This window comes from Mytilus edulis, chromosome 12, assembly GCF_963676685.1.
Source record: "Mytilus edulis chromosome 12, xbMytEdul2.2, whole genome shotgun sequence".
Classification (NCBI taxonomy): domain Eukaryota; kingdom Metazoa; phylum Mollusca; class Bivalvia; order Mytilida; family Mytilidae; genus Mytilus; species Mytilus edulis.
Window position 1 is genome coordinate 25,789,377 of NC_092355.1, and position 23,289 is coordinate 25,812,665.

The 23,289-nt window shown below is 31.7% G+C and overlaps 1 protein-coding gene across 1 annotated transcript in view; it reads left to right on the forward strand.

The window, feature by feature from the left end:
* Positions 1 to 6,382: 6,382 nt before the first annotated feature.
* The window catches only part of LOC139499414 (MAM domain-containing glycosylphosphatidylinositol anchor protein 2-like), a 31,835-nt gene continuing 14,928 nt past the window's right edge, over positions 6,383 to 23,289 (forward strand). Inside the window, exons 1-3 of the mRNA XM_071288090.1 lie at positions 6,383 to 6,472; positions 21,639 to 21,706; positions 22,810 to 22,950. Of these exons, the coding sequence (XP_071144191.1) occupies positions 21,643 to 21,706; positions 22,810 to 22,950 (205 nt within the window). The 5' untranslated portion in view covers positions 6,383 to 6,472; positions 21,639 to 21,642. The remainder of the gene's footprint in view (positions 6,473 to 21,638; positions 21,707 to 22,809; positions 22,951 to 23,289) is intronic.

Sequence of the window (23,289 nt, forward strand, 5' to 3'; positions counted from 1 at the left end):
TATTCTAATAAGCACTCTCTTTAAAATAAATCGACCACACAATTAGTAAAACATCCCCTGCATCTATCTAGAACATGCTATTATATTTACAAATAAACTAACAACTCTTTTCTATGAATGCAATTTTTTATTTATCTTTTTTTTTATTTTCACGGGAACGTTTACTTAATTAATCGAGGATTTGACAGAACTATTTGGTTATCAGTGATACTCATCTTTTTTCATCCGTATGCTGATGTGTGCTCCACTGATGAGTCATGCGTATGAGGGTCGTAATGAGGGTACCTTACAGACAAATAACGAAAATTCTTGCATAATGTTATTTTAACATTTTGAAATGTTAAACATTTGTTTTTACCATTCTGAAAAAAGAAATCTTGTTGAATATGTCATCAGAAATATTCATTGAAACTTATAGTACTTATAGTACTACTTTTATAAAATATTCATATGAAATATAAATAAGCAAACTTGTTAACTTGTTATGAATATTGACATATAGGTGTAATTTTGTATATTAATTTTTTCGTGTAGATATATTTTGCCTTTTTATTTTGAAAAGACATTCTAAATTTGCTGATGCAATTACAAAATCGATCATTAAGGGAAAGGCATAAACAGCAGATATAAGATGTTACATGTTCAAAAAATATTTGCATAGTCAGCTGATTAAAGACGAAAGGCAACATATGCACACCGTGCAGAATGTTTCATTCATTTCTTTAATTCAACTTGATATATGAGTTGGCATTTCATTCTTAAAGTAATCTTTCTATCTACAGGTCTTCTATTTCACATCGTGGTAAGTTTTGAAATATTTTCTTAGATAATAAAGGTCTTGTGATTTGAAATAGTTAAATTCAATAAATGAGTTAATACAACAGTAATTTCGAACATCGAAACAGTGGTGACGTTGCTAAGCTAAACTATCATTTTAAAATCATCGTCATATAATTTCCATAATTTTTTTTTTAAAGATGGCCAGTTAGGTAGGATGAAGTCCTATATTCGATTATATACGAACAATCATGAATTAAGAAAGTGTTTTTCGCGATAGTGAAGTACATCAAAAGAAGAAAGAAACACTGATTCTCTTAATTCGAAGTTGAAAGTTGTTTTCTGATTTGTGATACCACCATATCATTGTCATAATAAATTGTAAATATTGTCAGCTTTGGTTTATGTGCTTTTTTATACAAACTGTGAAATATCTACTAATATTTTATTTGATTGATTGATTTCAATTAAATGTATGCACATTTAAATTCCTTTCTTTTATCAAATTATTCTGTTTATCTCTGACCTTGTTGTTATTTTATGCATGAACAAAACGTTGACCAATCAGGTCGATGTTTTAAGAAATGCGGAACAACTCGTCCCAGAGACAAGTCGGACCGTCTAAGATGACAACTCGGACTGCTTGTTAGGTTTTCGTAGGATTTCATAAAATGTACGACTAACTTGAGGAGCCATCAATCTTTCGTTTGTGCATTCGGGAGTATTTAGGGATATTTTGAGGGGCCTAAAGCTGGCAGGGGTTAACTGTAGAACCCTATGGGATTTTATTTTCAAATGACTATTACTCGAAAACAGTAAGTGATAGATACACGTAGTCTTCAGTAATGAGACGAGGACAATAAAACCAATGAAAAAAAAAATAGGGTGAGTCAATTGGGGTTATCCCTTCCCCTTTCAATTTGAAAATTTGCTTTTATCGCAATTCCCACCCTTGAACCATATATATTCGTGTATGGAACAAAATAAGAAATGAAATAAACTATAGGGAGAGTCCCTGGGGTCACCCAACCCACTCGTGTTTTAGTAATAGTAAAAGTTCAGTGATAAGTTAATATTGATATTAAAAGACCTCCGAACAAAAAGGGATTTAAACAGCCCTTTTTGTGAGGAGGTCTTTTAATGTCAATATTAACTTGATCATTGAACTTTTACTGACTTACAAACCGTCAAAAATTTAAGAAAAGTACATAAAAATCATTTGCAGAAACTTATTCTCCTGAATTGGACGAGTCTAAATATGTTCAACTTAAATGATAGTTAAACAGTACTCAGACTGATATATGCAATTAAAAGATACCAAATTTCAATGAAAACGGACCGATTAAATGGCATTACATCATATAATTATTTATTTATCATAATGTTTTTTAGCATTAATATAACAGCAAATGATAGTTTTACAAAATTCGGGGGTACATTTATATTTTCAAAATAACGATTTCTTATTTAATAAATTAGGTAATCAAAACCCCATATCGACTCATTTATAACTGACCAATGCATTTTCTGCCCTACAACTTCTTGATATATATACTTGATGTATTTTATCTGTCAGTAATCATGAAATAGATTCGTAAAGATCAGACCTTAGAAAACAGTAAGTAAACTCTTCAAACAATTAGGTTTTTAAACAGCTTGTTTTAGAACTTATAATCGAACAGACCTAAATGCATGAGGTCCTTCACAGTATTCATCCGGTAAATGTTCATTTTGTTTCTTATTCGGTAATTTTCCTACATTACGTTACATGCGAATGCAAAACAATTAGTTTTGTCTATTCAGTCCAATTGATTAATAGATCTTGCCTTATTTGATTTTTAAAAATAAAAACTATGCATGCAAACTTCAATTAATAAAACCGTATTAAACTATGTTTCACTGGCCCGATCAAAACGTGTTAGGTGAGATATATTCGCAAGTTCAATGTATTATATGAAAACAAACTCTTTAATTTAGTCGTCCGTTATTCCCTTTTCATGTCTAAATGAAGCAAAAACACCTGAAAAAAACCTTTTATGTTTCTTAGTTTTATCTTTGCCTGTCAAAAAATCATATGTTATAAATCGTATTAAAACAGTAGATTAGAACCATAGTAAAAAACATATTTAAAACTTTTTAGTAAGCAGTCAGTTATGTAATATATTGAAGAGGAAAAACAACCCAAAAAACCCATACAAATTTAAATGGAAATTGTACATTATAGCATTTTACAAGATCTTGTCTTTGTGTGCTAAGTACTAGTACAGGGGAATTAATTAAGTTGATTGGTTGGTGTTTACCTTACGTCCAGTAGCAAATAGTTCATGGATGTTCATGACTATAGCACATAAATTTTAAATACAATAGGTAGGTCGTGTAATAGGAGGTCGAGAGTGAGGTTGGACGTGAAACTTTTAAACACCACTGGAAAATGAGGGTATATTGAATACGGACAGAAAAGACTTGCAACAGCTGGTCACATTCGGACCAATCAAATAATAGATGCAAGACTTTTTAATTTGCCGAGAGCGTTGATCCATAAAATCTACCCTGAAGTCGATCATCGATGTTTACGTGTAGTTTACAATATCATTTCACGTATCCAATTTAGGTTAGATACTTTTAGCTCGCTTTAGTAACTGTGATAATTCTGTGAAACTGTATTGTGTATTGTACTTTAGTTTTTGGTATGATATTCTGTACTACCGATCACTGCCGCTCTCCTGGTTGGTCTCGTAGGGGTGTTCGCCTCGAGACCTGGAGGTCATTTGTTTGAATCCCGAACGGGTCAAACAAATACGTTTATTAAATTGGTATTCTACTTCAACGCTAAACACGTGGCATCATAGAGTAAGAGCACAGACTGGCCGGCTCAGAGTCGGAAAGGTATCTGGGTCGGGTGACTTTTCTTCCTGAGAACCAAAGTGAATATCTTGTGAACTTACACTTGTGAACTTACACGATAAAAAAAAACGACTCAGCGGGTCAGTCTATTAAAAAACGGGGTTAATACTCTTATTATATTTACATGTTATCGTCCTGAATATTAATTTTATTTGCCGCTGGTCGTCATCCATTATCATGATTTATTTTTACGTTATATTGTACAGTGAAGTGTTTTTCTTTTACTGGTTTATATTACAGCTTCTTAAATTTTCACCGATAAAAATTAAAATAGGGCAGGTGAAATTTTTCAACCAAACACTTATGCTTTTGGGAATATCTTTGACGGTAAATAATATTAAATCAAATGTGCCTTTTCGGATACATAATATTTGACGGTAAATATTATTGAATTTCTAAACTCCGTATAACTACTATTTAGTCATGGGTCGGTTTTGAGCTAATTATTCTGTATTTATACGCATCTTTCTACATAAAAAGACTGAATATAAAAAAGAAGATGTGGTATGATTGCCAATGAGACAACTTTCCACAAGAGACCAAACTTCCACAGAAATTAACAACTATAGGTCACCGTACGGCCTTCAACAATGAGCAAAGCCCATACCGCATAGTCAGCTATAAAAGGCTCCGAAATGACAATGTAAAACAATTCAAACGAGAAAACGTACGCCTTATTTATATATATAAAAAAATGAACGATGACTCTAAATATTTTGATTTATCTGTGTCTTTGGGTTACTGTCGCATTAATGTATACCTTTATCTCTTTTTATTCAAAACCGAATGATTCACTTGGGTATAGAAATATTGACATCTCTGGACCTCTCCCGTCCCTCAGTATACACTTGCTAAATGGGTGCGTTCGTTTGGCTTATCGGATATATAAATACGAAGCTTTGTCCGATCCAAATATAATAGGAATGTATATCCGATGCCTGGTGTAGTGAGAATTTTACGCCATCTATAACTTAAAAAAAAACATTAGAGGGAAAGATGATCTACGCACGAGTTGAATGATTTAAATGTGTAAACAACAAGAAAGGTCAGCTAAATCTTTTCAAATAAGTCGCATGGTTGATTTTAACAACATTTTTGTGACTTTTGCTAGGACAGTAGTAGATGAAAAATATAACAAAACCGATCAGCAAGACACTATCAAAAAATTAAACGCCCAAAATAAGTTGAATCCTTTTATCAATTGTTGTCAACATTTTTTTATCAATTTTTTTGATGTTATTACAACTATTATATACCATTCTGAGATATAAATAAACTTGAGACAACAAATGTTGTCACCTAGACGAGACAGCCGTCATTGTACGCTTCAATATATGATTTATTGCCACTCAATGAAGATTGTTTTTTTCAGTTCTAATCCCCTCTCCTATTAGTTTTGCTGGAAAGGATACAATGTAACCCCTGATGTGTACTACGACAATGTTTTAATGTTTAATAAACAGATTAAATGCAGAGAGAAAAATGAGTGAAGAAATGCTAAGGTTTACGCTTAAAAATTTTAAATGTAAATAAAAATGAAATATATAAAAAATGGAAAACTGACTGAGACAAATATCAACTGAAGACATCACTAAATGAAGCTGATTAATTTAATTTTAACAAGGCAGAGCGTTTGCTAGAGGTAAAACGTATGCCGTAATAGAATATATTAGAACCATGATGATCGAAATTCGTAAGTTAAGCTATTAGCCATCTTTCTCTCTTTTTCTCCACGATACACGAATGCCATAAACAAAATGTCATGAATTTTAAATCAATAACGGCCACTAAAAGTAAATGAGATATGGACTTTTTTTATAAATAAATTCCTATTGCAGCCAACATCTCCCGGTTCGGGACAGGTCATTATTTTCACAAAATACCGTTTGATTATCGATCGGAGATATTTAAGCAACCAAAAGCACTTTGAATCAAAAAAATTCTTAAATTGTAAATTATGGTATTTTGCTTGGTGTTTTTTCCCGATCCTATTTCGGACCCCCTGATTTTAAGAGGGTTATCTAATAAGTCATGCCTGATTAACTTTATGTAAATTGAACCTCAACTTGAAGACACTGGGAAAATACGTTCGAGGTACAATAAGTAGACAAAAGAAATCCTTTGTGAAATGAGATCGTCCCAGGTATCTTAGATAATTATTTTGCCTTGAATAACAATGAAAAATGCACGAGCAGGTTTGTTAGAACTTGTAAACGGTCGATATCCCTACCCCTAAAACATATAAATTCATGCATTGGACAATATAACGAATCAAATAAAATATAGGGGCCATCATTTGGGTCACCCCACCCCTCCTGTTTGAGAACTTGCAAACGGTCGAGGTCCCTGCCCTAAACCACATATAGTATATGGGACAATATCGCTTTATCATGTTTATCTACACCAAAAAAATAGAAATATCAATGAAAATGTTATCAGAAATATTCATTGAAACTTATAGTACTACTTTCATTTACATATAGGTGTTCTTTTGTATATCTACTTTTTCGTGTAGATATATTTTGCCTTTTTATTTGCAAAAGACATTCTAAATTTGCTGATGTAATTAAAAAACCGATCATTAAGTGACAAAGTATTAACAGCAGAGAAAAGATGTTACACGTTCGAAAAATATTTGCGTAGTCAGCTAATTAAACAACATATGCCACTAATCGTTGTTGCACACCTTGCAGAATATTTCATCAATTTCTTTAATTCAACTTGATATATCAGTAGGCAATTCATTTTATAAGTAATCTTTCTATCTACAGGTCTTCTATTACACCTCGTGGTAAGTTTTGAAATATTTTCTTAGATACGAAGTTTTTGTGAATACAACAGTATTTTCGAACATCGAAACAATGGTGACATTGCTTCGCAAAACTATCATTTTAAAGTCAACGTAGCGTAGTAAAGAAGACGCAACCGCTGTTTCGGAGATTGCAGTATTTTATCAAATAATGTTTAGCTCATGTTCTTTGCCGAGGGCTTTTGAAAATCACAACAAAGCTTTAATGCAATATTTCTTTTCTGTTATATATGCATTATTAAAATAGAAAGAAGTCTACTGTTATGTTTTTTGAAAATCAGTCTCAATTTGCTGAAAATCCCGGGATCCCTTTATGTACTTGTATTGCGCAGGAAGAGATCACTGAAGTTTATGAAAGTAGTTTCGGAAACATGGTTTATCGAAGTGTAAACCAAGGGGAAAATGCAATTTACGTATTTAAAGATATGCAAATCATATAAGAATTATTGATTTATAATATCGTCATATAATTTCCATTAACAAATTTAAATATGGTCAGTTTGAATGGATGAAGTCCTATATTCGATTATAAACAAACCATCATGAAATAAGAAAGTATTTTTCGCGATAGTGCAGTACATCGAAAATAGAAAGAAACACTGATTCTCTTACTTCTAAGTTGAAATTTGTTTTCGGATTTGTGATACCGCTATTTCCCTGTCATACTCATGTGTAAATATTGTCAGCTTTGGTTTATGTGTTTTTTTATACAAACTGTGAAATCTACTAATAATTTATTTCTGTGAAGTGTTCCGAGTAAAAAAAGGTAAAATTGCTTGTACAATTAATTGATACATTCAATGTTCTTGATTTTTTTACACAGATAGGGCTGTAATTTGTATTAAAAATGTATTCTTAGTTAACAAGTTTGCTTATTTCTATTTCATATAAATATTTCCCCTATCTATCTCAAATGTATTTGCAATTGGATTAGGGACTTTCAGTTTCGAATTTTCCTGGGCATTCGGTATTTCTTATATTTCACTTCTTTTATATTTAACACGAGCATCTTTTGAAACATGAAGATGACCCACAATGTTTACCTGCAAGTATACTATTAAACATTAATTAATTAATTGTATTGTCTCTGCTGATATTCGCAGGAAGTATTTCAATGTCAATCATGTCAATAATATGTATGATTTATTAAATAGTGTTCCAATTACAAATATTTTTCATTCTTAAAAGAAGTTGGAATAATTAATAAGATATAAAAATGTCATGTTATATTTAAAACTATTTTAATTTTTATCACGTTATCTTTATTTGACTTAGTCAAGAATCTTAGTTTATTGAAAGACCTGTTTTCTGATTTTTAAAATATACTTTAATTTGTAAAAATATTCGAATAAGCTCTCTGCCGCGATATAACCTTTTTTGTGCTAATGTGGCGGAAAGCAAACAACAATTAATCAATCAATCAATAGTCTGTATTTACCCCTGTAGGATAACTTAAAAATTGACAACATGTACAAAAATGATCAGCTTTCAATGCTGAGGTCAATTTTTCTTATCTTAAAGAGTAACTATTGCATGGCACTCTAAAATAATATTGCTGTCTATTGTCTCATATGAGCAATCTCGATTTTGAAAAAAAAGCATTATCAGAACTGATTTACGTACAAGGAAATTGTTTGAAATGTACTGTATTAATGGCAGGCAACACGCCTGAAACAGGGGGGACCAAAAAAAATAAACAAGACTTAAAAACAATTTTTGTCCAGACTTTGCAGATGACGATCAAAATTAGGCAGTTTAAAAAGCTACCTGATGCTAGCATCCTATATCTGATGATAATTTATAAAGTCCGATTAAACAAAATATTGTTAATCACGATAATATTTAAGTTTAAGAAGAATGTGATTATTTAATTGATTTCAATTTCAATTAAATGTATGCACATTTAAATTCCTTTCTATTATCAGATTATTTCGTTTATCTCATGAACAAAACGTTGACCAATCATGTCGATGTTTTAAGAAATGCGGAACAACTCGTCCCAGAGACAAGTCGGACCGTCTAAGATGACAACTCGGACCGCTTGTTAGATTTACGTAGGATTTCATAGAATGTACGACTAACTAGAGGATCCATCAATCTTTCGTTTGTGCATTCGGGACTATTTAAGGGGTATTTTTAGGGGCCTTAAGTTGGCAGGGGTTGACTGTAGAACCCTATGGATTTTATTTATTTTTAAATGACTACTACTCGAAAACAGTAAGTGATAGACACACGTATATAGTAGTCTTCAGTAATGAGATGAGGACAATAAAACAAATAAAAAATGTAGGGTGAGTCAACTGGGGTTATATCTTACCCCTTCAATTTGAAAATTTGCTTTTATCGCAATCCCCACCCTGAACCGTATATATTCTTGTATAGAACAAACAAAGAAATAACATAAACTATAGGTTTAAATATAAACTATAGGAAAAAATATAAACTGAGGTCACCAAACCCTTCCTGTTTGAGGACTTGAAAACATCGAAATCCCCGACCCTAAACTATATACATTTATGTATGGGACAATTTAACAAATCAAATGAAATGATGGGGTAATTATTTAGGTCACCCCCGCCTGTTTGAGAACTTGGAAACGGTCGATATCCCCACCCTTAACCACATATATTTATGAATGGGACAATAAAACATTGGGTCTCCAACCCACTCTTGTTTTAGAACTTGTAAACGGTCGATATGACCACCCCTAAACCATATATATATTCATGTACAGGTCCTAGACAATATAACAAAACAAATGAAATATAGGGGACGTCATTTGGGTCACCCCACCCCTCTTGTTTGAGAACTTGCAAACGATCGAGATCCCCGCCCTAAACCACATATATTCATAAATAGGACAAAATAAAATGGGGTTACCGAACCCGCTCTGGTTTTAGAACTTGTAAATGGTTGAGATACCCACTCCTAAACCATATTTATTTCTGTTCGTCATTTTAAAAAGATTTGAATGACATACAGGGTCAATCTCGTCGGCGTCACATACAAATGTTTGCATATCACTTGGTCATGTGTATCTACACTGAACCATTAAGTACTAGACTTAACCCAAAGTCAGGCGACCATAGGAATGACGAATTATGGCAGCTTTGTTTGGGAGACCTCGTTACAGCATTCTGTTACAGTTATTTCTTGTTTATCATAAAATTTAATTGATGAAAAAAATGAATCTAGGTTGATTGAATTCACTTTAATTATCTTTTGAATATTTCTGGGCCTATAAAAAAATTCATTTGTTGCTCATTTTAAAGAAAACATATAAATTTTTCAAGCAGTGTAAAGCCCAAAAATGTTTGACCAACTGTTGTATAATCACCTGTCATTTTATACCAAACTTGGTATGGAGTGACATCATGGACTTAGGGTGAAGGTTGGGGTCATTTACATTTACTATGGGGAGGTCAGTCAGACCTCACCCCTGATCCCCGTAGAAGTTAACATTTTTATGATATGTGTCTCATTACTTTCGTACTGAAGGACCGATGAATAATGTTCCTCCCTGGATAGCAAGTCCATTCATACTATTACAAACTCGTACTAGGTTAACGTATTCCACTAAACGTGGACTGGTACCAACGTTAACTACCAACTTGAATAACTGCAATAATTGCGAACTTGTACCGCTGCAGATTCACCATTACAAATATTATTAGTTACATAGTGTGCTAGTGACCTAATACGATATATATGGGGTCAGTAAATTCCATATGGAGTGAGAGCGAAGCTGAATCCCAGGTCATTTTGTTTTTTGTTGTATTGCTGTCAAATTTAAGAACTAAATTAATCTAGCTAGGTCTAAAAAGCTAGGATTTGCAGTTTAGACAAAATAGAAATAGTTTGATGAAAATCCAAGTTGGTTTGAAAAAGTTATTAAAAAAATTAAAGTGTACTATCTCTATTTTGTCCGAATTGCAAATCCTTTTTTTACCAAGATTAATTTAATACTTAAATTTGACAGCCATACAACAAAAAACAAAATGACCTGGTATTCAGTAAGATTAATATATATCTAAGATAGCTACATGGTTTGATGAAAATCCAGGTTGATTTGAAAAAGTTATAAAAAAATTTAAAGATGCCTATCTGAATTTGTATAATAATTTTCATTTTTTCCTATTGTAAAATTAAATTCTTTCATTTCTCAGCAATAAATCAAACTACCAAAAAAGCCTGAATTTTGTAAGATCAATATTTAATTTAGTTAGATGTTAGTTTACGTTAGTTTACACCAGTCAAAACTAAATTTGAAGGTCAAGACTAGTCTAGACAGGTTGAGACTGGTTGAGACTAGTAGAGACAGGTCGAGCCTTGGTCAAGGCCATTTAGACTACACCAAGATCATCAAGTACTGAATCAGACTTATTAAGTAAAGTCGAGACCTAGTTGAGTACACTTAAGTACAGTTAAGAATAGTCGAGACAAAGTCGAGACTAGTCGAGTAAAATGTGTACTCGATATTACTGGTCGAGCACAAAAACTGGTCAATTCAGACTCTGAGCAGTTTGTAGTGATTGCAATAGTAACAAAAATTATTCTATTATTCAAAGCGCGTACCAAGCTGTACAGTGATATTTTTTTCAGAATTTTAAAAACAGACTGAAGGCGATATGACCCGTTTTGTAGTAGACATTAACACTAGTAGCACGATTTCAGTCTGAAACGGTCATTTTGGTCTGATCACATCTTGATTGACTGGATTTACCGCTAGAAAAAATAGTCAAGATATTTAAGATCGTTAAGTCGCCGTTCAGATCGATAGCCTCATCAGGTAAATCAGTTCGTTAAGGCATGTCAAGACGGAAAAGACTGAATCGTCTAGCGGGTTGTTTAGACCCGTTAAGACCGCGTCAGACCAAAACAGACCATGGATACAAAAGAACGTTTAAAATTTTCAGACCCTGTTTAGATCCGTTCAGTATACCGGTTTGATACCACGAGTTGCGCCCCTTCTACTCGATAATGCATTTTAGATTAATACATGTATATATTATGTATTTTAATATTAGAATTTGAAGTATATTTTGATCAATTAAAAAAAAAAAGATTAAATCTTGTGTTGATTCTTTATTTCTTTTCTAGTTTTGTTGAGGAACTAATAAATTATTCGTCTATATATGTTGTTTATTTTTTAATAAATGTTAGTTTATATAAATATATATTGATAATTAAATGCAAGGACGTATGTTAATTGTATACACACCAGAATGTATGCCATAAATTTAACCTTGAAATGTTGTGAACACCGGTGAAAATGTTTTTTGTATTTGAAGATTAGTAACGGAAAATCCTAAACGTAACCTAAAAAAGTTAAGGAGATGTTGTATGATTGCCAATGAGACAATCCACAGAAATGCAACAGAGGTAAATTAACACAGTCATGCATATTTTTGTTTTATGCAAGACAGTTTCTTTAATTCGTTTTCTGTTGATATATGTCCTAGTTTACCCTTGAAGCTGTTGCTTTTTTTGTATGTTTATTTTTTTCGTGCGAGTTACTCTATTAAAGTTGGAACAAAAATTTCCCGACATCCGGAAATTCGAAAAAAGACTTCCCGGATCCCGAAACCTGATCATATACTGCATTCAGTCTCTGTCGAGACGATGTTAAAGTATCACCGTATAAAAATGTTCATTCAAACAATATATCCTTATAATATTTATTTTCTTATCCATATTATATGTATATAGTACTTTGTCTATACTTTGTATATAAGTATATGGCGTTAATTTAAAATAAAATCTGTTTAGTTAAAATGGTCGAGTTCAATGGCACGTGCTAGTAATCAAACGGGTCAACAGGTAACAAAATCAATGATCCATAACGTAAGAAAGTACATGCCTATTATATTTTACAATTACTCTCATCATCATTCTTGATGAAAAAGTCTAAACGTTAATAAAGAATGAATGAATTTGTGTATACACGTATTAGTGATGTCTGACCTTCAGTTTTTAATATAAATTAATGCTTATGTTTTTTTTATATTGAGCAAAATAACGAATGTGAATCTAATATACGTTAAAGGTTCTTATAATATCATATATGTCTAAACACTATACCAAAAGACCATGCAAAATATTTGAGTGCCGCATGGAAAACACTTAAAAAAAAACATGTACTGTTAGGAAGTTTGTTTAGTATTCAAAAGAAACGTTTCGCTTCTCTACTTATATAGTTTAGAGAGTATTCCTTTAAATTGTGTCAGTTATATAAAGTAGTGTGTATTTGTATTCTATTTATTTATCTAAATGTATTATTATAATATACATTTTGTATTTCACAACTATATATACTATAAGTTGTAGTGTGATTGATTGTTGTTTAAAGTCCAGTGGCAAATACTTCATGCATGTTCAGGACCAGCTGTAAGTTTATGACATGTATGGAACTCACCGGTGTAGTTTTCACGTGTTATAATAGATAAAAGAATAATCAATTTTTAAGATATCGAAACATAAAGGAGGCAAGGCGCATGGATTACCCGCACTTATCAGTTCTTTTCTCTGTTTTGTCTTAAAAAAATAATGTTTTTTTTTTCGATTTGTTTTATATGTTTATATAATTTACGATAACTGTGGTGTATACGTGCTGTCAGACGAAAAATACATATGCGCCCTCTAAATATCTTTTTTACAATGGATTGTTTGCTTTCGTATTGACGTTTAACACACAACTTTAATTACTGACTGTGATGTATGTTGAAATTCAAACGTACTGGAGAATGAAGGATGCAAATCCAAGCTTTGAATTAAAATGTTCATTAAAATTGCCACACAAATAAAAGAACAAGTGTAAGTGTTGGAATGACATGTACAATATATCACCATGTGCATTGTCGGAGAATTTAATTTTGATTTTACTTTGGTAACTGGACAAAATTGAAGAGAGGCAGCCCAATCTTTTCTCCTTTTTGTTACGAGTACAAATACACTGATCTTAGTTATTTCGTAAAGCATTTCCTTTAAATAATAAAATCGCGCGTGATTATCTAACAAATACTCACAGTGCAGTGTAATTCTGCTTTCGAGACAAATTATATCAAATTATAGAGCAGTCTAACGGCTCCAACTCAAAATTTGAACCCTGCTATGTTGGGGGTTGGGTCTACCATTTAGTTTGAAAGCTCCAATCATACAAGCTGTTTCACCCTTTTTATTGTGATAATTGGGAATTTGCATTAAGATCTTGGTCACGTGCCGAGTGGCACACGCTGATTAATAAGTCATTTAACTTCACAATTACTATATCTATTGATACCATAGATATGAGTTATATCCTAATAATTATATTCTCTTATATCCATGTTCTCTGGGGACATAAAACGTCGTTTTAGTGAGAGTCATTGGTGCTAAAACTTTCTTCTCAGTGCACTAAGAAATCCGTTGCGGTATATACACAACGGACTCGTTGGTCTTAATCACTACTTTATACCTTAGATTTTATCACCTTAATTTTCACATGTATAATACTACTTATTATTTGATGCATGACATATAAAGGAAGAAATTTGAAAGATTAAAGCCTGCATTATACATGTTATACACTAACAACTACCGAAGACTGATAAGTATGTCATCGAATCATTTGTCACTCATACACAAAATATTCACACTGTCATTTGCTAAATATGGACAATGATATATAGAAGCGACGTAATCGGAAAGATAGATATAAGAACCTAGTTGGATTTAGGGGGCAGGGGACCCGGGCCTCCCTTTTTGGGAAAAAATTTGGTTGTTTATATAGGGAATCACTGAAGCGTGACTGAAACGAACACCCTCTTAGGTCAGTCCGTCGGCCCCCACTTATGAAAATTTCTGGATCCGCCACTGAAGAAGATATGCATTATGGTATGAGTGCCAATGAGTCAAAGATATTATTGTACAATAATTGGCTGATTGGCAATAAAATAGTTCCATGTTTATCAAAGGTTTTGGATGTCTTCGATTTCACCGTTCCTGGTGTAAAACAGTCCCTGACTATACCGAACGTTGACTTATATAAATATTTGCATTAACCTTGTATCTATATCACTCTTAGATCCAGTGGACATGTATATTGTATGGTTTGTCACTTGTTTAGACTTGTTTGTATGATATACTTATTTCTAGTGACTGTATAATGAAACGAATCATGATCCTATATGATATATAAAAATTGTTGAGTTAGATTGCTGATAAATAATAAATACATTGTGTATGAAAATAATAATATAACATCTACACACGCTTAAAAAACACGTGTCTCATGTCTATCTCTAGATTTACCTTCCGTGACAAGGTAACACTACGACTATTGAAGTTATATTTTTATATAGCGGATGTGGTCGAGTGGTCTAGAGCGCTGGACATGAGGCTAAGCGATTGGTGCTGTAGTGTATCAAAGGTGTGAGTTCGAATCCCGCTGAGGGACGGACAAAAATTTGTCAGTAGAAAATCTAACTCTAACACTGTTTGGTGTAATTTTCAGACTTATATATATATATATATATATATATATATATATATATATATATATATATATATATATATATCAGTCTAAAGATTTACACAACGGTACTGATATAAGATGTTATAATACGAAATTGTTGTAATTAAATCGTGCTGACAAATATTTCGGCTCAACAAATGGCCTTCTTCAAGTGTCACAAGTTTTAACAATACTCAGTATTGTTAAAACTTGTGACACTTGAAGAAGGCCATTTGTTGAGCCGAAATATTTGTCAGCACGATTTAATTACAACATTTTCGTATTATAACATCTTATATCAGTACCGTTGTGCAAATCTTTAGACTGATATAATTTTTTCGTTATCTGCATAGTATCGCCTATTCTAGACGATCCGGTACATAGTAAATTTGCTGGTTGGTCGTTTTTATAGACTTTTATATATATATATATATATATATATATATATATATATATATATATATATATATATATATATATATATATATATATATATATATATATATGCAGATTTAATGGTTATACAAAATGCATTCATGTTCACGTAATAAACGAATTTGGTAATTGTCAGTGTTTGTCGGGAATACACGTACTTGTCATAATTATCCCTACATTTGACTGTTTTCCCCAAGGGCTAATCATAACCTATGCCATACGGCATGGAGAGATTTCTAGAATAGTTTGAAAGGGTTTAAGCTATTATTTCGTACCCAACTGTATTTAAATTTTAATTTATTTACTTATTTACTTATTTATCAATTTTTTATTCATTTATTTATTCAAATTTTTGCTCTTTCAGTAAACTTTTATTAATATTTTTTTCATTCCAAATTATGTTAATTACCACATGGTAAAAAAAAAAATTATTTAATGCCCAATAAGGCGCAAGCCAGGGCCGACCGTGCAAGGGCTGTATCTGTATAGCCAGTCAAGGTCGTTAAAAACTTCAATTTGTTCAACTGTATTTGACACAAAATCAGTTGTATTGTACTCATTCTTCACTCAAAAAAATAGAAGTAGAGAACGAAGTCGACCTATGCATAAATAAAACTTATTTTCAAAGAAGATTGTTCACATGCTTGATCATTATCAAGCGTTTATTTTATCTTGAATTAAATCAAAATACCCAAATAAAGTTTTTATGTCGTAGGGTTACGTATTTTCTCACATATTTGACAAATATATTTGAAATTTTTACTGGAAAATCGTCGTTTTTAGCGTCGTAAGAATATATATGCAGCAATGGATGCAGACATTATTTCTCGCTGCATTGAAGACCTTTTGGTGACCTTCTGTTGTTGTCTTCTCTATGGTCGGGTTGTTGTCTCTTTGACACATTCCCTATTCCCATTCTCAATCTTATAATGACTTTTGTGTGTATGAACAATATTCTTTGAAAATTGTTATATATTTCAATGATTTCTAACGAACTATTAACAACACGTTTGCCTTGTATTTTTATAATCAAATACTTTTATTGTCATATAAATAAAAAAAAAAACTAATCTCTGACAAACATAACATATATAAAAAAATTTACAGTACAATATTAAAATACAGATGTAGCAGTTCAAATTATTGTTTTGGGTCTCCCGTCCTCAGTTCTAATGACTCTTATTAAGGAAGCTGTATTTTTTAATTGACTGTGAGATGTGGGGTTTAGTATAAATATTGTAAGTTTAAGCATTTCATCTTTAACAGTGTTTTCCTCTCCGAATTGATTTTCGTTGAGTCAAAATATTTTTTTTCTATAAAAGTTATATTAAGAGCATTTGAGAAAGAAGTGTTTTTCGTCCTCAATCTCATTACAGAATTTGCAATATCTCTGATATCTAGGAATCTTAATATGTCTGACCTTTTCTATTAAAAGAGTGTATTCGCTAATGATGAATTTTGTTAATAGTTTTCTGGAGGCAGAATGGTTATGTTTTAGGTAATTATTGTTTCAAGTTAATCTTAATATTTTTGTATAGGAGAATTTTAATACTTTCATTTAAGTCCTTTATCTTTTTTTGCCAATATATTATTGAAATTAGATTTTATTTGCTTTATAGTACGGCCGACACTCGGCTAACCGAGAGATTGGTCGGTTAATCTATATTGAGTATGCGGCTATATGGGCGATTGGTCTGTTAATCGGGTTGGTTATACGTCTGTTAAGAGTAAAACGCTTAATTTAATGTTAAACTCTATTAAATATACAGATTTTTGGCATGTTACAAGAACCAAATCAAGAAAAGAAAATATACAGTATCACTCTGGTCCATTTGATGTTCCAAATATTTTTTAAACCAACAATTTAACTGCCGTTATAAAAATTAACTTAAGTAAAAGTGCTAGCAGAATTCATTCAGAACTTTCTAAAAGACAAACCGAAAAAGCACCTTGCGAAATTCTTTAATTTTCCTTTTATATAATATATTGGTGATTTCCTATCATTTAATAACCCATATTTCTGCCAAAAATAACATCTCATATATCCCAGTGAATTTGAAATTAAGGATTCTACTGACACTAGAAGGACTGCTTCATACCTTGATTTTCTCCTCAATATTGACACAGATGAACGACTTCATACGAAAATCTATGATGAGCAGGACGATTTCAACTTCCCGATTATCAAATTCCCATTTCTCAGCAGGAACACACCCTCTACCCCTTTGTATGGTGTTTGCATATCTCAGTTTATAGGTTATGCTCGTGCATGTTCACACTATACGGACTTCATATACAAAAGTGTGCTTCTAACACAGAAACTGCTGCAACAAAGTTACGAGGAGGACAGACTAAAAATATCACTTCGTAATTTTATGGACACAATCACGAATATGTTGATCTATACGATGTGTTGTTGTCCAAACTAATTAAGGACATTTTTACCACGTGTTAGGTTTGTCATTACGTCGTCTGATCTTTTAAGTACCGAACGTAGCTAATTCACGATTGCGAATGTTTTGCTGAGTGTGAATTCGAACTGTCACTGTATTTTGCTATCCAAAACTCATATATTTAGTTTTGATGTTATGATTGTTATTCTCATCGGACTTTGTCAAATGTCTTATCGTTTTTTTTCTGTTCTTTTCGTGTGTTACGGAAACGATAATTAATCACCGAATTCATTTATACGGTTTTCGGTTTGGATCAACTAAATTACACACCATGTATTTGGTTTACTGTTTGATTTAGAAGAAATACCGACATAGCTAGATAATACAATTAATTATCTAATTACTACCAAAAATTTATATTAATTAGTATTGTAATTTACGTTGCTATTAATACATGCTATATCAGTATTACAAACCTAATCTTGAACTCTATCCTATTTTTTGGAAATGTTAAGAAATTTAAATTTGACGTCACTTTGTGGGTCGATCTCTTCGGATCACATATAATACATTGTTCGGGTTGTTTTACGTGTTCGTTTTTATTCTGTAGTTAGTCACCACTTCGGTGTTCACATGTATATCTTATATATCATCATATACATGTCATGTGTATAAATTTACTAATTGAAAAAGTATGAATTAATTCTGAATACTGAGGACTTTCTTATCCCAGGCAGATTAACTAAGCCGTATTTGGCACATTTTTTTGGCACTTTTGGTCCTCAATGCTCTTCAACTTTGAACTTGTTTTGGCTATTGAACATTTTTTATCAGAGCTTCAATGATGAGTATTATGTAGACGAAACGCGCGTCTGGCGTATTAAAATGTAGACGAAACATGCGGACAGCGATTTAAAATGTAGACGAAAGGCTTCTTGCGTATTAAATGATAAGTCTGGTACCTTTTGATAGCTATTATTTGTGTGTTTCTTTGTCCTGTATGTTCTCCCATTTTTTGTATTGTAGTCCTATCATTTAATGTTGTCATTTGAATGTTTGAATTAACATTGCCATAAAAGCGCGAGGTTTGGCTAGTTACTAAACCAGGTTCAACCCACGATTATTTTTTTTCTAAAAATGTCCTGTACCAAGGCAGGAAAATGGCTATTGTTATATTATGGTTCGTTTCTGTGTGTATTACATTTTAGTGTTGTGTTTCTGTTGTGTTGTAGTTCTCCTAAAAATATTTGATGTGTTTCCCTCAGTTCTAGTTTGTAACCCGGATTTGTTTTTTTCACAATCACTTAATGAATTTCGAACAGTGGTATACTACTATTGCCTTTATTTATGATTATTTCCGAGAGAAGACTAGATTCATTTACGACATAATTTATTGATAACAAAGACATTTAAAAAGAAAAAAATTGTTACAGGGAATTTGTGAAATCAGAGATTTTGAAAAAATCACTGAAATTTCAGGGAATTTGTTAAATCTCTGAACTGATTATTGATTTTATAAAATCCCTGAATTTGACTAGTGATTTTACTTAAAATAATTAAGATTTTTGTTTACAGATTCACTGACTAAATTCAGTGAATTTGTAAAATAAATTCATTCATTTTTATAAGAATTTCTGTGAAAAATACATTTCAGAGCAAGAACATCTTGTTGTTGCATGAAAATTAATATATAAAAAAGCAAATAAGTATTGTATTATTAAAATTTGCTGCCTTCAAAATAACAATTACATTCACAAAATAATAATATAAAAAGACAATAGAAAATATAGGTAAGAAGTTTATGAATAGGTTCTAACGAAGCAAAAATGAAAACAGTTTTACTTACTTTGGTCATATATCAGTTACATGTACATTTTTTGTATTTGACCACAAAGTGAAATATCTGTTACTAAGTTTCTAAACTTTCTCAACTCTTTTAATCCAAATAAAAGTAGATACTTTGGTTAAATTATGTATAAAGTTCTTCAATGTGGAGATTTGAAATAGTTATCAAAAGTACCAGGATTATAATTCTATACGCCAGACGCGCGTTTCGTCGACATAAGACTCATCAGTGACGCTCAGATCAAAATAGTTAAAAAGCCAAACAAATACAAAGTTGAAGAGCATTGAGGACCCAAAATTCCCAAAAGTTGTGCCAAATACGTCTAAGGTAATCTACTCGTTTAAAAAATCGTTAAAAACGGTATAATTCATTACAGAAAGATGTTTTAAAAATATTATGTAAGTCTTGAAGACATGTAAACTAGTTCTGAAAGTTCACAAATAAATTGGTCATGGTGGTAGTTACAAAATGTTAGTAAAGGTACGCAAATAAAAATGGTGCAAATGTTTCAAACAAAGCTTTAGAATGTTTCAAAATTTTGAGAGGAATACCAACTACCGAGTAAAACAAACGTAGAGCTGCTACAGTAAAGGTATTTTCGTTAAGTCTATAATAAGCAAAGAGTTCAATTTTCCATAGGACAGGTTGATTTAATACAGACATGCATCGAAAAGCAGGGTAATTTTGTAACAGTAGAAGTTGTCCAAACTTGCCATGCATAAATAATTAAATTATCAGTGGTCTAAATATTCGTTTATATGCCTTTTAGTTATTATCATTATACACTAGTTCTAGCTCACAGTGTTTATTAAACAAATATATTTCAAAATCATTAGTGATCATTAGGCTATTCTTATATTAAGAAAAACACATTTCTGAAAGCAAATTATACTTAATTATAATCAGGGATTTTACAAAATCCCTAGCCCTATTTTCAGTGATTTTGGAAACTCCCTAACAATTTCGGGGATTTTACAAAACCACTGAAACTGTTAGTGAGTTTACAAAATTACTGAATAGTCCAGTGATTTTACAAAATCCCTGGTTTTACAAATTCCCTGTAACATACAAACTTGTTATCAAAGCTTTAGTGATACGGAAAACAAATTGCTCTTATTGCTCTGCAAAGTCTATTTTGTGCTTTACTAGTTCTCTCTTCATGATGTATCTATTAATGACCTTCTATGATTGATAAACAAGCAGTTATATATTCATTACGTTTGCACGAACCGTTTTTCTCATCCGTTTCAATACTTCATTCTCTGTACAACTATCTGGAAACAACTGTTAATCAAGTCAATACAAACATACAGATTTAAAACCAGTAGCAAACTTTACAGACCAGTTTGCATTGATAGACTGAAATGAAAAGATGGTTTCATTGGTTGTATTCATTTGATAATTATTTAGAAATTGTTTAATTTGTTTTTGTTTTATCTACTTGGCATTCCATCTCCTTTGATTTGAGCGTCACGGTTGTGTCTTGTGTAGATGAAACGCACGTCTGGCGAGCTTGGTTGTGTTTTGACATTTACTTCGAAGATAGTTTTTTTTTTAAATCAGAATTGACCGACTGTGGATTTTTTTTTAAACACGGTTTTAAATGATAAATAATAAACTCGACTGTAATATTTTTGGCATTCGACAGACTAATTGCAAACCCTGGTTAACGATTTCTTCTTTAAACATATGAAAATTGATTTTAAAATGTCGTAATAAGGTATTAAAATAATTCGAAAGCAAAATGTACATGATGTATAAGCCGCTTCAGTGCATACTACCTTGAAAGTGTTATATGAAACAATCCGAACCCGTCAGGTTGTCCTTATTGGTAAGTTTGGACTTTAGTTTTTTTTTTCGAGCTTGAAATAGCAATCAAAATTGATCATTAAGGAAAACAAGTGCATTGCACTTGCTTCTGGCAATTAGCTCTTTCTCAATAATCCGGAATATAGAATTAATATAGAAGAATATCAATTTCAGAATTATGATGAAGTTTTGTTGTTTGATTGTAATCATCCCCTGCATAATTTATGTGACTAATGGCGGCAGTAAGTATGTCATAACTACATGTAGTATAGCTTGTTCGCTCTTTGATCAAAGACGAATTTTTAGAATTGCTTTTTTGACCACAAAAAAATTATGTTTCGGCATGTACAGTGCTGAGATTTGGAGCGAGGGTCAAAACAAGGTCCACGTGCAAGATAACTTTGAACTTGGTTTACCAAGCTAAACAGAGTTAAATCAAACTAGAATTAGCGTACAAGATTGCTTGCAACCGATAAACTGTTTACAACATTTGTTAACACAAGAGAAGAGTTTAGAAGACATTTAAAGAGGAATAAAACCTCAGGTCGAAAAGTGTTGATGTTCAAAAGACTCACCAGAGAAATGCGTATGATCGTTGTAAATATACCAGAAACTCCTTATTGGGGATGCTGACATTGATGAATAAGATTTTTCAAGTAAATATTAATCAATTTACGTTTAATATTCAATTCAATACATTTCACCAGAAACAAAAACAACCTGTTTAGATGCATACGTATGCACATAATAAACAATTCGAACAAATTGGCAATGGAACTTTAACTCATAATTTGCGTGTAAGTAAGGTGTCGTGTTACAGTAGCAATTGAAGAACACGTAGGTAGATACATACATTCTGATTTCAGCTTTAAACCCCGCCAGCGGAGATTAAAATGAGAGGTGTGGTTTTCAAGAAATCATAAATACCACAATATCATAATACATTAAATGAATGTTAAAAATCAACACTTTTCTAAAAAATATCACATTTTTATTTATGTCCTATATTTTACGTGGGTAATATTGAAAATATGATTGTGAATCATACCACATCCTCTTTTTTAGATGTATTTTTTTCCATGTTTCCCTCAAAATTCTGTGAAATACCATGTTTGATCTGATAATTAGATATACTAGAGCTTGGAGGGTATATCTCTATCTATTTGCTAGAATAACTGCCGAAATAAATTTCAGCAATTTGACGGTAATATTTAGCACTTTTCCAATAATGGAATTGTTTACATTTTATGAACTTATATCTTTAGTATTAAAACATGTATCACATCATCACTGAATAAACAAGAGCAAATGATATCATATTGTATCGATGTACTGTTCTCTTTAGTACTCACTGGACAATGTCTGGCTTCTAATGGTAAATGTGGAACAAAAGGTCTAACGTGTGAACAAAAGTTTGGACAAGGATGGATTAATAAGGGCAGATGCTGCAACGAAAAGCCGTGTTGCGGAGAGGAGGAATCCACAGGCAAGTGTTTGAATAAAATACCATGCTGCCACGTTGCAAATAATATTGAATTGAAAAAATTGTTTTTGAAACAATTCATAGAAAAGTGTTTCCTCCTCTTTCATAGATAGTTTGTACTTGACTTCAAAGATAGTGGCGACAAGTGCATCCGACAACAACGTCATTTTAGATCTAAAATTAACATATTTATACAAACTATATCCGATTTGAACTTTTCCCGTTGAAGACCAAACAATTCAGGTAGATTGCTTATAGTTCGACCTTGTCCTTAATGATGTCGTCATATTGCTATTTTATTTGTTTTGACTGTAACGTTAACTGCTAATTAAGTTATCAAAT